Source organism: Phocoena phocoena, chromosome 18 (assembly GCF_963924675.1).
Source record: "Phocoena phocoena chromosome 18, mPhoPho1.1, whole genome shotgun sequence".
Lineage (NCBI taxonomy): Eukaryota > Metazoa > Chordata > Mammalia > Artiodactyla > Phocoenidae > Phocoena > Phocoena phocoena.
In genome coordinates this window covers 80,106,507-80,122,615 of record NC_089236.1, presented here as the reverse complement: position 1 = coordinate 80,122,615, position 16,109 = coordinate 80,106,507, and the positions used below count along the sequence as shown (strand labels likewise).

Here is a 16,109-nt window from a genome sequence, read left to right as displayed (position 1 = left end):
ATGACCATTTTGAGTTAACTTTTTTGCAAGGTGTGAGGCTTAGGTCAGGGTTCATGGATGTCCAGTTGTTCCACCTCCATGTGTTGAAAAGGCCGTCTTTGCATCACTGAATTTCTTTGGCACCTTTGTCAAAATCAGTTGGGCACATTTGTGAGTCTACTTCTGAGTTTTCTGTTCTGTTCCATCGTTCGCTGTGTCTGTCCCTCCACCAACGCCACACTGTCTTGATGGCTGTGGCTATATAATAAGCCTTGAAATTGAGTAGACTGAGTCTTCTTACCTTATTTTTCTTTTTAAGAAATATTTTCAAAAAAGTATTCCAAATAAAGAAGAAAATATTTATTCCAGTTCCTTAGCCTTTCTAAATAAATTTTAGAATAAGTCTTGCCTATAGATACGCAAAAAAAAAATCTTGCTTGGATTTTGATAGAAATTGTGTTGAAATGGTGTAGCAGTTTGGGGAGTACTGACGTCTTTACTGTGTTGAATCTTCCAACCTACGAACACAATGTGTGTCTCTAGTTACTGAGACTTTTGTTTCATCACCATTATGTAGTTTTCAGCATACAAGTCTTACACATGTTTTATTAGATCAACACCTAAACATTCCTTTTTGTTTTGAGCAATTGCAAATGCTTTCTAGGGAATTTTTGTGTCTGTCTTGGACATTCAAAGTTTAATCTTGATGTGACTTGGCACGGATTTGGGGGGGTATCTTGTTTGGGGTTCTCTCAGCTTCTTGAGTCTGAAGGTTTATGCCTCAGCCCCACTCTTTCTTCTCTCCTTGCAGGACTCCAGTGACACAGACGTTAGGCCCTTCCTACGGCCCCTGGGTCACCGAGGCTGGGCACTTTTTTTCTGGTTCTACTTTCTCTCTATTGTTCAAATCCGGAAATTTCTATTGTTTTTTCTTCCATGTCAGTGATTCTTTCCCCTGTCCCTTCCCTTCTGCTGCTGAATCCATTCTTTGAGCTTTTTATTTTGGTTATTGTATTTTTTGAATCTAAAATTTCCATTTGGTTCTCCTTTATGTCTTCTATTTCTTTCCTTAAACTTTCTACTTCTGTTTTTCCATTTGTCTCAGCACAATCACCATCGCTGGCTGAAGCATTTTACAACCTGTCAGATGATTTCAGAATCTGTCGCCTCAGTCTGGCGTCCACTGACCATCTTGTTTTCACTTCATTTGGAGATCTTCCTGGTTCTCGCTCTGATGAGTGATTATCCATCGAAAGCTGGGAATCTTCCTATCGTCCGGTCCTTCGGCGTTCGCGGGCTTCCGCTGACCCCACGGCAGCTGTGGAGGGATGGGCTCCGGTCCCTTGCTGCGGGGGGTGGGTGGGAGTCGAGCCCCCCGCACAGGAAGGGTGAGCTCCCACATCGCCCGGAGCTCGCTCTCTTTGGGGCGTCCATCCCACGTTGCCTATCGCCCAGTGCCCCCGACCCCACCCCAGGCCTCCCCTCCCCACGGGCACGTGTCCCAGGAAGGTCATCATGACAACGCGTGTACAGCTCAGCACACACGTTCACGCTTCTGGGAATTCAGAGGCTAAGTGTGGAGGATTTCGTTCAAAGACTTCCAGGAAGCGTTCATGCTGGGCTCGTCCTTTCCAGACAGGGCGGCACCGATTCTCCGCACAGCAGTTCCTACCCTGTGTCTTCAGGCCTCGGCGCAGGCGTCCCAGACCCACAGGCTGTGGACAGTGAGACCGCCGCCTAAGGCCACACTCTGTGTTTTTACCGCCCTGACGTTTCAAAGCTGTGAAGGGGAACAGCGTGAAGGAAAATGCCTAGGATTGGTCCATTAAGAAACTATGAGTCCAAGCTAAAATGCTGCGATTCCATCTGAATTTTAGGATGTTCGTTTTGCTGACAAACTCTAAATCATCCTAAAGAAAATAAACATAATGGCTAGAGGGCTTTTCACTATCTTTATCCCCGAAGAACACTTCCAATTTGGCTACGTGGGTCCCTCAGAGGGAAAGTGACAATGGATGGACACCCAGCTCTTTGTTTACAATCCCCACCCTTTCAGTCGGGTCCTGACTTAGATACTTGTAAAGACGCCTCGGTGCCATATCCTGTTTGCCCGGCGCTGTGCTTTCCTCCTAATCTCAGAGATGGGCCCCAGCTATGTAGACCGCCAAGGCTGCTTGGTTCTGGCCACGCATCAGGAGGTCCGGGGACTCGTAGCTGTCCAGACGCTCAGGCCGCCCGGCAGGTCAGCTCCCTCAGAAACGCGGGGGCGGGACAGGCGTCTCAGGTTTTCAAGGCGCCCCAGGTGGGTTGGACGTGCTGCCAGGCTGAGCGTCCCCTGCCGAGACACTGCCACAGTCCTGCAGCCACAAGCAAGGCCCACGGGAGCTCCCAGGTCCACTGGGTCCCCGCGGGGTCAGAATCTGCATTTCGCCCGGGGACCGACGTGCATTCGGTTCTGAAAACACTTCTAGATTGTATGGCTGTGAATTCCTCCGTGGACACAAAGTCCTACAGGGCCCCAACACTGGCTCTCAGAGGACACCACGCTCGTCACCGAAGCTCAGCTCAAGAGCGACGGAAGCCCTGCGGCCCCGCGTCCGGCAGCCCCGGGCACCGGCAGGCTTGGCTCTCCAGCACCAGGACTGACAGCGGCAGGAGCCCCCCACCCCCACCCCGCCGGGGTCCCAGCCATCGCCTCATCATGGCCTCGGGCGCCTGCTACAATCAGCGCAGAGCAGGGAGCATCTCGGCCGCGGCTGAGCGTCAGGGTCCAGGCCCCACCTCGTGCAGACCGCTCTCTTCACACCTCCCTCCCCAAGGAGGTGCGAGTGGGCAGAGCTGAGCACCTGGCAGGCCTCCTTTCTCATAATCAGAGCAGATAAGGCTCTGGGCCAAGGGCACCCGAGAGGAGGAGTGAGCCACCCTGATTTGCCCAGGGAGGGGGTGGAGGGGCACCTGACGGCAGTGGAACCTGCCAGGCCTGCCCGGGCGTCGGCGCTTGACAGCCGAGCAGCGATAACACCCTGCTGGGCTCGCCCCGGAGCCCAGAGCCACAGTGCCCTTGACCTCTGAGGGGGAGACCATAAAACCCAAGGGGACGTCCTCCCCCCAGTGTCCCTGGGCAGGAGCGGGGTGATGGCGGCACTGCAGGAGAAGAAGTCATGCAGCCAGAGGATGGAGGAGTTCCGGCACTACTGCTGGAACCCGGACACGGGCCAGATGCTGGGCCGGACGCTGTCCCGCTGGGGTCCGTGCGGCAGGGCGGGGGCGCCAGGGGAGGGCAGTGCCCAGACGCAGGCCCTGGCCGGCCTCTCCTCCCCCACTGGGTGATTCCAAAGGCCCCCCTCAGCCCCGACACCCGCCGACAACGGGCACCTGAGAGCAGCTGAGGATCAGCCCCAAAGGCTCAGCCTTAGATTTGAGAAGAGCAGTTTTAAAGCTATGTTCCTAAAACTGTAATTTTTTAAAAGGCTTTTAAGTTAAGGGGTGCAGGGTTATCGAGGTGATGAGAATGGTCTGGAACCAGATAGCGGGACGGGTGCCCAGCGCCGTGCGTGAACGTACCCGACACCAGTGCAACGCTCACCCTGAGAGGTGACGCGTTTGGTGAGCTGCATGCGTGTTCCCCGCACCCAAGCAGCTGTCGCCGCGTCTGACCCGCCTCTTCCCGCAGTGTGGATCAGCCTCTACTACGTGGCCTTCTACGTGGTCATGACCGGCATCTTCGCCCTGTGCATCTACGTGCTGATGTGCACGGTCGACCCGTACACTCCCGACTACCAGGACCAGCTCAAGTCACCAGGTACCGGGCGTCGGGCCCCGCTCTGCCCTGGGCTGCCGGGTCGGGACACAGCCCCTCGGGGAGGATGCCGGGGAGGACGGTCACCAGGGGATCAGGAAGGGGGGCGAGGGGCGCTCGGTGCCCGTGTGGCGTCACCGGCACCGAGGCTGCTCTCCTGTGGAGGCCTCGCCTCCCAGGCAGCAAATTAGGTCCAGAGCGTGAGTTTCGTCTCAGTGCAAGGTGGCCCGCGCGACGAGGGGACTGGGCCAGCGCCAAAGAGCAGGAAGTCGCTGGTGACGAGACTCCCAGATCCTGGGGAGGGTGTTCGGACCAAGACTTCCCCACGCAGCCAGCTAACCTGCGGTGCCTGCAAAAAGCAAAAGCAAAGGGCGGGGGGAGAAACGAAGGAAGGAAAGCTTCTTCCAGCCCAGCTACTCAGAGTGGCTGTCACCCCTGCGTCCCTAACTGTTTCTGAGGAAGACACTAACCCGAGGACATCCCACAGAAGCGCTGAGCTGGGTCAGCGCCCGGCGGATCCTCTGCAAATCCTCGTGACAACTGCGGGTCAATTTTTTGAGTCAACCAACGGACGAAACATGGAGGATTTCTATGTCGTCTCAGAACAGAACGTAATAGATTACAAACTTGAGAACACACTGTGATAGAATGTGCCCCAAACCCAGAGGCTGGCAGGCAGGCAGGCCTCCTGTGGGAGGGACCCGCAGGCCCTGGCCAGGCCTCGTGGGACGGCGCGGCCCCCCGGCCGACGGGCAGCGTCCCGGGCCCTGCTGGCTGCCAGGGGCAGGGGGACCCTAGAAGGCCTGGCCCCGAAGCGTCCCAGGCACGGCCTCCCCCAGGCCGGGGCCAACCAAACGGCAAACGACCTGATGTACAACCAAATGCCAAGGTGTCACGTCCTTTTTCCAGGGGTGACCTTGAGGCCAGATGTCTACGGGGAGAAGGGCCTGGACATCTCCTACAACGTGTCTGACAACAGGACCTGGACAGGACTAGCGCAGGCCCTGCACCACTTCCTGGCAGGTAGAGTGCAGAATGCACTGCAGTCTCCGTTCTTTCCTCATCTCAGGAACCCCCCGGGGGTGGGGGGCAGAGGGGGCCGCAGCTCGGGCAGGGCCGCAGGCGTGCCTGTCCCCCAGGCTACTCACCCGCGGCCCAGGAGGCCAACATCAACTGCACGTCCGAGAGCTACTTCTTCCAGGAGAGCTTCCTGGCCCCGAACCACACCAAGTTCTCCTGCAAGTTCACAGCAGACATGCTGCAAAACTGCTCGGGCCGGCCGGACCCCACCTTCGGCTTTGAGGAAGGGAAGCCGTGTTTCATTATCAAGATGAACAGGGTGGGTGAGGGGGTCGGAGGTGAGGAGGGAACCGGGCCCCCGCCTCTCCTGCACGCGTGCTGGCCGCGAGCGTGCCTCCCCTCAGACACAACTGGGAGCCGCCATCCGGACCTGCCACCCACTTGACCGTGGCGTCCGCCACCCCCCGAGCCGCAGAGCCCGGGGCAGCCCTGTGTGCACGGCGGCTGGAAGAAGCCGGGCCGCGGTCAGCGCGGGGAGGGCACCTGGGAACCGTCTGAGGACAGGCGCGGAGGGAGGCTGACCGTGAGAACACAGCCAACCACGGGAGGCACGTCCACGCTGCGGGGAGAGGGGACATCTCGGCAGGGCCCCGGGGAGGGTGGGACCTGGCGGCGGGGCGGGGAGGACCTGGCACCATGCTGGCGTCTGCGTGGCACCCTTCATTTTCCTCCCTAAGAGGCCGGGGGGCCACACACTGGCACACCGCGCTGGGCCCCAGGGCCCAGCTGGGCTGCGGTCCCGGCCGCCTGGCTGGTGTGCAACAAGGGAGGGCGGTGGTCCTCACGAGCCAGGGGGGCACTGCACTGGACCCTGGGCACCAGCAGACGCATCCGGGGACCGGGCCGTCTGCACAGGTGGGCTCGGGAAGCTCAGACCCCCGTCCAGCTCTGCCACCTGCCGGCCAAGACCACGGCCCCAGCGTGGAGCTTCCGGCTTTGAAGCAGGAGTCGGTACATCCACCCCAGAGCCTCCCTGGCACCCGTCCTCCGCACTCACAGATGGGCACAGAGGCCACGTCCGAACCTTTCCCTTCCAGATCGTCAAGTTTCTCCCCGGCAACAGCACGGCCCCCAGGGTAGACTGCGCCTTCCTGGTGAGTGACCGGCCACAGCTGTCTTGTTTAGGAGGGAAGACCTGTGGGAAATACTGATCTGCTTTTCCTTAAAATCATCCCAACCGTCAGCCTAAGCCGCCAGGGGCGCGAATCGCAGGAACCTTCACTTAAGAGTGGTTTTATCCCGGGGGGTTAAAAACCCGGTAAGAATTATCAAGAAAAAATGTTCTGTATGGTATTGCAAGATGCCAAATGGCACAGCTACGTGATCCTGGAGAGTAAAGGTTTACACTGTCTCTGGAAAAAGCAACCTGGTAAGAAAAACAACGCTCGTCACCGTTTTGCTTCAAAAAGCATTTGGGACGGTGTATCACTGACGTGCTTCAAAATGTCTGTGGCTATTTGGAAAAACCAAGGCACATCTACTACTGCCTTGTCCTTTTTACTGGCTTATTTACAAAAATATGCAAGTTACCGACAGCTACTGTTGTCTGGCAGCGCGTGTACAGAAATGCTGCCAACAGTTGCCATTAATTTAGTCCAGTTTTTCCCAAAACATGTTTTTAAGTACAACATGAAAAAACTAAATTTGTCTTCGTTGAATATTTTCTAAAGTTTGTTTCCACAATCACGCCCTCAGCCAGGGCTCTCTGCCGTCAGCACGGGTGCCCCACTGGGGTGACCACCCCGCCCCCCGCCCAAAGCCTGCAGTCTCCCCGGAGCGCAGCGTTCGTCCTGTTTTGCTTTTCCTTTTTGAGTTTCCTCGACCACGCATGTGTAGGCTGACCCGGGATCTGCACAGACACCAAAGTACCCTTCCTCTGCCCTCGGACGAGCTCAAGCCGTCGGGCAAGTCGCTGGCTCTGACAGTGAAAGGAAGCAAACCCCACGGCAGCGTGTGGGTCCTTCCCCAGTCTCGGCAGATCAGCCGCCAGGCCTCGTGGGCCTTCATTCCCACACGCTCAGCTCTGTCACCTTTGTTATCCTAGGAGGGTGTAAAATGGAAAAAACCACAAGCTTGAAAAGTCACCCGGGGTCCTGCAAACTAACAAATTACACCCTTCATGGATTCTTGGCTGATGATAAAGATTAGATCTAGTGCCAACTGCACGTGGTCACGGTGCACACGTACGCACACACGTGGACCTGCGTGCAGAAGCACGCGTGGCGCGGACACGAGCGCGCCAGATCCGGCCTTTCTCACAGCGGCCTCTCGCCCGCAGGACCAGCACCCGGATGCCCCGGCCCTGCAGGTGGAGTACTTCCCACCCAAAGGCGTCTACAGCCTACACTACTTCCCCTACTACGGGAAGAAGGCCCAGGTACGTGTGCGCCACTGTCCCCCACCGCTGCTCCGGAACCAGACGAAACTGAGCAATCACTAGCAGAAGGAAAGCCCCAAACATTTCACCTGCAAAAACGAAACAAGGCTGCACGTAGCCCAGCCGGACCACTTAATCTTCGGGTGCTTCCCAAGCCCCTGTTCTCCCAACTACCTGAAAACACATCGTTCTCACACAAAATAAATATCACATCTAATCCTTTACCTTCCAAGGGCCTCCTTAGAAGGCCCTTAGACAACTGCATATCCATTTAAAATCATTTTCTCCAAATCTCTTGCTTTATCCTCTGCTGTTTTTATATTAATTTTCATCACCTGTAACTTGAAGTCGAATCTGTCACTTGTCTGTCCCCGCCCCCCGCCCCCCCCCCCCCCGGGCCAAGTCTCCTCGTTTCTAGGCAGGGAGACATTTGTGTCCCAGTGAGTCCCGGGCGGCTCTCGGGCGATGTGAGAGCACCCAGCCGAGCGCCCGGCCGCCCTCGAGGGTCCTAACGCACGTCCACCTCAGCCCCACTACAGCAACCCGCTGGTGGCCGCGAAGCTTCTCAACGCCCCCGTGAACAGGGAGGTCGCCATCGTGTGCAAGATCCTGGCGGAGCACGTGACCTTCGACAACCCCCATGACCCCTACGAGGGGAAGGTGGAGTTCAAGCTTAAAATCCAGAAGTAGAGGAGCCAGGCGGCGGGCCCCCAGATGCAGCTAAACCCGGCACCCGAGGCAGCTCCGCACCAGACAGGCCCCCGTGCGCCCAGCTCTCGGAGCCAGACTCCTGTGAAACCTCTGTCACTTTTTAGGTAGAATTGCAGCCACGCTAAAAACGCTGGGCTAACAGGGTGACCCTAAGGCAGCAGCTGTGCAACTAACAAGACCCCAAAAGGACTCATCTCTTCCGCGCGGACATCACCTTTCCTGCTGTAATTTATTTTTTCTATACGTTAGTATGAAGACCGGGGGTGCGTTGATATGAAACGTTGACTTCGGATTTCACGCATTCTGGTTGCCGGCTTTAAAAAACACAATTCCTAAACTATAAAAATCAAGTTTATTAAATTCACTCTTAATCTATATAAAAGAGTCGTGTCTCTCCTGATGAGGGGGAAGAATTTACTAAAAACTCAACCTAACCAATTCAGTTAACTAAATCAACTAAAAAGAATTAACTAAAATTAATGAACTAAAAATCCTCTCCCTTTCACACTTTCAGTTGCAAGTCGGGGACATTACAAACCGGAGCGGGAGGGGCTGCCCCGAGAGCGCACAGTTCTGGGACGTAAGGGTGTCCCCACACAGCGGAGCCCAAACCCCAGAGGTGACCTTCCTCGGAGCACAGTCTCCCCTCCGGGGCAGCGGGGGAGGGGGCGGTCTGCAGCCCCAGGCCATTCAGAAAACCCATTCTGTCCCAAGGACAAACCTGCTCTCACCTGTCGCCCACTTTTCACCCCACCCGGAGCTGGCAGCCCAGAGTCCTAACCCCACGGAAGAAGCCCCGCAGAGGCTCAGGGGACAGGGGACCCGCCGCCCAGCCCCGAAGGCCACCAGGGCCCAGGGTACGGGTATCTCTGCTCCGCGTTGCCGACCCCACCGGCAAAAACCCTGAGCCACCTGGGAAGTGCCACGTCAGGCCAGAGATCAGGCCACCTCAGGGATGTCACGACACACTGGAGGTCAGAGGTCCAGCCACCCCAGAAGAGACACCGAGGCCTCGATGGGGGTGGGGAGTGGGGCGCACGTCGCGGGGTCCAAGCACAGCAGGCTGCCTGCCTCGGGGTCCCTCCTCCGGCTGCCCTGGGAGGCCGAGGCTGCGGATCCCATTTCACAGGGAAGGAAACAGGCGCAGCAGCTCGAGGGGCTGCCCCCCCCGCGGGGGGGGGCAGGGGACAGGGAACCTCAGAGCCGGCCACCCGCCGACCACAAAGCGCCCCTTGGAAAGAAGTGCTAGAACCTTCCGTCAAGTTGCTGTCGAATACACGGAACAACCAGCACTTGGGGGAGGGGTGGCACAGGCTCTGGGGTCAGAGGTCCGAGGCCTAGGTTCGAGTCCGGACGTTCCTCCACTGCTGAGCCAACGCCCAGGGTCAGTACTCGGCCCAAGTGGCCACAGGCCTCCTGGTTTGCAGAACCCCACTACTCACCAGCTTGTAAGACGTGAACTTTGGAATCGAACACCTCCCCTAGAGGTCACAGACCACACCGCAGGGAAGCGGGCGCGGAAGGACGCAGGCTGGACCCCTGACGGTGATGCTCCGGGATGGCTGGGCCTCGGCTGAGAACCTACCAGGAAGAGCAGGAGAGGCGACGGTGCCAGAACCGCGGCCCCTGCCCAAGGCGCGCCCGCGGCAACGGAACCCGCAGACGCTCGGTCACCTGCGTCACCACCGGTGGAAGGTCGGTGTCGGGGGTCTCGTGCCCACGCCCGGGTGCCCAGCTTGGCCAGACCCGCCCGGGTGCCCTGGAGGAGGAGAGGCAGCAGGGGCGCAGCTGCAGGGGACTCGGCCGGAGACGCGGGGCTGGCCGTGTCCTCAGCGCACGGCCGCTGACACTGGCCCTGTCTCTCCAGCCACAGCCCTCAGGACACTTCCGTCAGCCACAGTCAGGAAGAAAGGAGGAACTGCCACAGCCCTCAGGAGACACGACTCTGCCCAAGGCCGCAACCATGCACCGCAGCACTCACGGATGCCTTAGACCAACGTGAATAAAACACTGAGCTGCCCCATCTTACCTTACAATCTGACTCTTTTTCCGAAAGTCTAATCCGTAAAATCTGACTCTGCTTCTAGGATCCGGGAGAAAGGCAGGGAACGCCCTCGGCCTGGCTCTCTCACCATGGGCGTGTCCGCGAGGGCATCCAGCCTGAGTCCCTCCGCCCCCTGCTTCCCTGGGGCGCTTCGTGACCTTTCGGGGATGTGTGTGCTTGCAAAGTTCACGTTTTGTAAGGACTCGCACGTTAAAGGCCGTGGGTACGTTTCTTCTAAAAGCAAGGCAAAGCACAAACTCTCTCCCCACCCCTGGCCGTGTCCCCGGGACCTCCTTCCTCGGCCCCGCCACCGGGCAGCGGCAGGACAGGCCGGGGGCCTCGGCGGGTCCTGTGTGCACTGCCGGGCCTGGACCCTCTCCTCCCTCCAGAGAAGGGCCCGGCTGACGGGAGAAAATGAGCTCCAGACGGCAATCCCGAATCAGAGGGACACACGACTTGTTTAAAACGCCCATGCGCGCCTTATTAATAAAAACTAACAGTTAAACAAGTCAAACAGTTAAAGTCTCTTTATTCCACAAAATATTACAGAAAAGTCTGTTTGTGTTCCCATAGAAAGACAAGTATTTGAGAACAGGCAGCTAACAGCAACTGTGCAGTTAGTGGTTCTTGGTGAATACGTTTTAAAAGAGACTACTGCCTGTCCTGAAATCCTTTTCCTTTTTATAAAAAAAGAACTATTAAAAATGATTGACAAATTTTGAGTTAAAAAACTGTTAAAACATTCTCTATATTTAATTTCAACTTTATAATAGATTACGGGAAGATGCTTACGAAACAAATACAACATTTGTTTCAGTACATGTCTTTAAATGACAGACTTAGAAGTATGTAAACAACTATATAATAAAAGTTCCCAAACGCTGCCTGTAAGAAATCAGGCACATTTTACCATAAGCAATAAACCACTCCGAGCTCTCAGACAGTCTCCATAGCTGCACCAGCGTGGCAGTAAACTCCTACCAAACCAAACACACAGAAACGAAAAAAGAGCTTCGCAATTCATCAGCTGCAACACAGAGCAAAACCCAAGTAGAAACCCGATGGAGTCACGCAGTCAATATAACTTAAGGGAAATAAGGTCGTAATAAGACGTCGAGAGGCAGAGCCTCGCCATCCGCCGGTTCCGTGGTGCCTCCCCCTCGGCGGCTGCCTCGGGCCCGCCGGGCAGCAGGGCCTGTATCTCCCTCGGCGCGGACAGAGCGCAACGTCTCCGGCAAACTCGGCAAGAACTGTGAAGGGGCGAAATGAACTCTGAATTTAAAAAACAGCAAACGAAAACACAAAATCCAGAAGAGTAAAGAGAGGCCGTGCATCGGCATCAGACGGTGCAGCTTGTCAGGACCCCGCAGAGAACGGCGCCTTGCTCGTCGGTGGCGCGGGCCGAGCCCCGCGGCTCAGCGAGCTCTTCTCGGGAGGAGGGCAAAAGAAACAGAAAGACCCACGTTCACGGCAGTTCTCCTCCCCAGACGTGTCCCCGGAGCCGGCAGGGCTCAGTCCTCCCCCTCATTCTCGTTGAGGTCCTCGTCCTCGTCGTCGTCCTCCCCAGCGTACGACACGGGGGTCTCCACCCGGGACCCGCTGTACTGCGACCCGCTGGAGCTCGTGGCCAGCGCCCCGTCCGCGCCGTTGGCCAGGTCACTGCAAGGACAGGAGGCGTCAGTGGCGGCGTCTGCGGCGCCAGAGACGGGCCGGCATCCCCGGGAGGTCCGGGTGTTCTCAACTACACGAACAGAAACGGCAAGCCTCACCCCCATGCAGTACAGAACCCAGCGCCCCCGAGGCTGACGCCACCCGTCACGCCCCCTTCACACATCACCACTGGACGAGGGCCCCCGGCAGGGCCCTGACACTGAGTCCTCCCCATTTATCGTCATGTCGGAAGCGAGGCTCGGGCACACCAACCGGAAAACCCCCGAGACTCTCCTCCCAGGCCTCCGCCTGTGACTTCCCTGACCTCCCTGAAGGCTGGGAGCCGGGGAGTAGAGGGGCACCCAGTGAGCGTGTGCTGGCGTGTGCGTGTGCCCGCTTGTGGAAACGCCACCCCAGGCCCCACCCTCAGCTCCTCTGGCGTCCATGCTGGCCAGGAAGCTGGGGGTGATGGGCGCGTCTCACTGCAGCCTGCGCCTCCAGGACGGCCCCGAGGACCCACGGCTCTTGCAGGTTTTATTCTTTGGAATGCCGCCTGACGATGGCCCCTGGGGTGGGCCCAGGCGGGGACCACGGGCCCAGGGGGCAGAGCTGCGGGGCTGGGCTCTAGAGCAGCCAGGGCTGCCCAGCCCCGTGCCCTCGTCTTCAAATGGGTCGCTGGAACCCACCTGTGTTTGCATCACGCTCCTGGAAGCCTCATCCGGAAACACATGACCACCTCTGGTTGCCACAACTGGGGCGGGGGGGGGGGGGCGGGGCGGTGCTAGCATCTGAGGCTGAGGGCACAACCCAGTGCCCCACAAGGCACGGGCAGCACCCACAGCAAAGGGTGGTCCGGCCGAAAACGTCAACAGGCCCGCGGGCGAGACCCTGGCCTAGAATGGAGGGGCTTCAGCAGCCAGAATCCTGGGCAAAGACCCCCGGCTTCAGCCACCGGGACGCGAAGGGTCAGCTGTGGTCAGTTACGGTCCCAGGGCACCAACGGGAGATGGCCACGCCCACCACGAGGGGAGGGAAGGCGACGTTTCTTCTGAGCTACAAGTTGCTCAGGTACCGTCGCAAGTCATTCAGTGTCTTCACGTCTGAGCTGAACAGCAAGGGAAGGCCCCAAAGGGACCCCGACCTAGGGCTACAACTTGACACAGGTCATCCAGGCTCCAGACTCGGAGGAGGCCTGTCTCCATGCGGAGACACAGCGGCACCCCCGGGGGGGCCTCACAGCATCCTCTCTGCGCCCAACCTGCGGCCTTCAACTGCTCTCCACAAAACGGAGGAGCTTACTTGGTAAACCGTGAGTCTGTTTAAAGATAACAGGACATGAAAGGGTCAGAACCACCCTGGAAACGCAGCCGTGATACACTTGAATCAGACGGCACGGGGCAGGGGAGGGTGATGACTGAGTAAAAGGGTCCTTGTCCCGCCACGCAGGTCAGGACCCTGAGAGGCCTGTGGCACCACAGAAAGCCCACAGGGCAGAGCTGCACAGATTCCTAACGTTAAAGGTGTTTTCCCGTTATCAGAAAACCACACGCATGTATCTTGATACCTTTCACTGGTATTTACTGATGCTGCTCTTGGACAAAGTAATCCCACATCTGGGAAAGCCAGCCTGGAGACCAAGCCAGGAAGAGTGGAAAACTGAGCCATCAGGCGGCTCGTTGCAGCTTTTCTTGTAACTGGGAACCACCTAAACGTTCAACCAGAGGGCAGCTCACTGAACAAAAAGGGCCTTTGTAAAAACAGCGTATCCACCACTAAGGTCAGTTTCTCTTCTGAGATGGTAATGGCTTTGCTTCCCTCTTTAGAAAACCTGACGTGAGCCTCTGAAATTTAATCAATAAAAAGAATTTCTTAAAGAGGAACGTTTAGGAAATACCCAAATTCCACCTCTTGGTATAACCAGTGTTCAGATTTTACAGACTGGGCTACACACACAGCAGCAGATTCAGAGTTAAAAACGGAACCAACCTCAGTCCAAATCCAAACAGGTGCAGACACCCTGGGGCCTCCCTCAGCCCCGGAGGTTGACACAGACCCCACGGGCACTGGGGCCCTCACGGGGCGACCCCGCCCCTCCCTCAGGGCCGCACTGTTGCCGGGCCAGCGCCGCACGGGGACCAGAGGACACGGTGCCCACAGAGCCCCCTCGAAGGTGTGCACACGTGACTTATTAGTCAATTCCATTTTGTTGGACCTACACTCTGCTGATTTCACTTACACTTTAGGAACATTTATTGATATTTAGAATTGATATAAATATGTATGACACATAATACTACATAAAAAAGAAAACCGCCGTTTTGTCAATACCTAACGTTGGTGTTACTTTACATTTATCTTCAAAAAACTAAGACAAACCCTGAGGTCAGACACTTCTGCTCTGTGGGACTGCTAGGTCAAAAGTCAAATACACATTGATTTAAATGATAAAGCTCCTTCAATAATATCAAATACACTCAATACACGGTGACGTGAAAAAAAGGAACCTTATATGCGTATTGTGACTTCAAGTGTATTAAAAAGAAAAAGAAGAGATGGAGAAACGGCCTCTGTCACTCAGGCTGCGGCCGTGGGGTTCAGGGGGCTTTGCCCGCACCTCACTGAAGTACTTTTCAAAAAAATAAAAGCTGTGTACTACTTTTAACCTTTAGAGGAAAGAAACCAATCAGAAAAAACAAATCTCCTTTGCACAAAGGACGAGCTCTGAGTGACTCTCGGGGGGCATCCGGAGTGGGGGGAGGTCTGCCCTGCTCTGGGCGCCCCGACTCCGGGCGTCCCGCTGCCGCTGACAGTGGCCCCACCACCCCCAGGCCCCGCCGGGGATGGCAGTTACCTGGCAGAGAGCCTCGTGCCGTTGGCAGTTGGAACTGCCGACGTGACAAAGACACCGCCGAGCGATCCCTGAGCCATTTCTGGAAAGAGAAAGAAAAGAAAGCAAATTTCACAAAGCAGAGACCGCAGGAAACAGGCCCACGAGCCGAGACGGGACGGCTCTCCAGGCGAGGCCCCTCGGGCCGCCCGGCGCCATGCCCGCTACCAGCCAGAAGGCAGCCCGCTCGCTGGGCCCGGCCACCGGACCAAGCCTTGCAAAGACAGCACGGAAGTCCTCCCTTTACTTCTTTGAATCGGTGCGGCCACCGACGACGCCACCACTGAGCCACGGAAGGGCAACCGTCACCATAGCACAGAGGCGGGACCCAAGGGGAGGAAGGACCTATGTCGACCCCCGTCCTGGACGCAGCTGTATCGCCAAGAACGGGGGCCGTGGGGAGGGCAGCGGCTGCGTCGAGAGGGGGTGGGAGGCGCCACTTTCACTGGACGCTCTGAGGCCAGACGCCCACTTACTCTGAGCCACTTGGGAGCGCTCAGGGAGTAAATCCACACCAGAGGTGCAGGGGCAGCTTCTCCTCTCTCACCACAAAGCCCCTCCCCTCAGCCAAGGAGCCGGCGGAACGGACGCCGGGGACCCCGGAGGCTCCCCACACCTGCCGTCGGGGGCAGGCCCAGGGCTGCTGCCGTGACTAAGCCACTCCCTGGGGTCGGGTCCACGCCTGCCACGCTCCTCACAGACCTGGGGCCCTACCTGGAAGGTGAGATCCTGACGTAACACCTGCACCGTATGAACCACACGGCTCGGCCTTGTCGCCACCCCCCGCCCCCCGTCCCGAGGGGCCACGGCCCCGCCAGATGGCGTCCTGCTGCTGCCGCACCGGCACCCCACAGCCCGCCACCGTCCCACGTCCCACGTCCCATTTGTCTCTGCTCTGGGCAGCGGGCGCGAGCCAGCCCCAGCAGAGGGGCGGGCGTTCCGTCCAGCACGGAGCGGGAGGGGCGGGCGTCCCGCCCAGCACGGAGCGGACCTGTCACGGAGCGGACCTGTCACGTAGGGTTCCAGCGCCTTCGGCACCAAACTTCTCGCCACCTTCAGGTCGTTGGCGGAGCAACTCCCGGACTCCAGCCCGCAGGCCATCCCCATGCGCTTCAGCACCTCGATGTCATCGTGGATCTCAAACGTGTTGTCGAAATTAAACAGGTACTCAAACCTAGAGGAGAAAGTCACCGTCAGAAGAGCGCCGTCTCCACGACAGAGTTGGACACCTGGCTCGGGGGCCCCGAGCGGGACACCCCACTCACCCCAAACCTCCCTCAGCCACACAACCCACCAACTCAGCACCAGCAACCAGGGAGCGCGGGCGGCACCTACGCAGCCCGGGGCTGCCGGCCGCCCCAGGACGCCCCGGGCTGGGCCCTGAGCACCGCCTGCCGTCCTGACAACACTCCTCCTTCCCAAGGAGCCGCACACTCAGGGAAGGGAGGAGGACACCTGCAAGGTAATTATGCCGAAAAGATCGTACTTGGTGGCTATAAGCTAGACCCGCAGCAAATCAAACAGACGGGCCACCTTCTCTCTGCCCCCGCCCCCCGACCAGGCATCTTCACGCGGCCAAGGC

General features: G+C 57.8%; 2 protein-coding genes across 2 annotated transcripts in view; one reads left to right on the top strand and one right to left on the bottom strand.

The window, feature by feature from the left end:
* The first annotated feature begins 3,105 nt into the window (after positions 1 to 3,105).
* ATP4B (ATPase H+/K+ transporting subunit beta) lies at positions 3,106 to 7,926 on the top strand. The gene is made up of 7 exons (XM_065896210.1): positions 3,106 to 3,226; positions 3,653 to 3,781; positions 4,688 to 4,801; positions 4,918 to 5,117; positions 5,896 to 5,952; positions 7,137 to 7,235; positions 7,764 to 7,926. Exons 1-7 carry the CDS (start codon positions 3,115 to 3,117, stop codon positions 7,923 to 7,925), a joined length of 873 nt encoding a protein of 290 aa, XP_065752282.1. The 5' UTR covers positions 3,106 to 3,114; the 3' UTR covers position 7,926.
* Positions 7,927 to 10,502: 2,576 nt separating this feature from the next.
* TFDP1 (transcription factor Dp-1) overlaps positions 10,503 to 16,109 on the bottom strand; it is a 30,178-nt gene continuing 24,571 nt past the window's right edge. The window contains exons 10-12 of the mRNA XM_065895895.1: positions 15,535 to 15,701; positions 14,492 to 14,570; positions 10,503 to 11,649 (exon numbers count right to left, since the gene is read on the bottom strand). Coding sequence (XP_065751967.1) covers positions 11,502 to 11,649; positions 14,492 to 14,570; positions 15,535 to 15,701 — 394 coding nt within the window. The 3' untranslated portion in view covers positions 10,503 to 11,501. The remainder of the gene's footprint in view (positions 11,650 to 14,491; positions 14,571 to 15,534; positions 15,702 to 16,109) is intronic.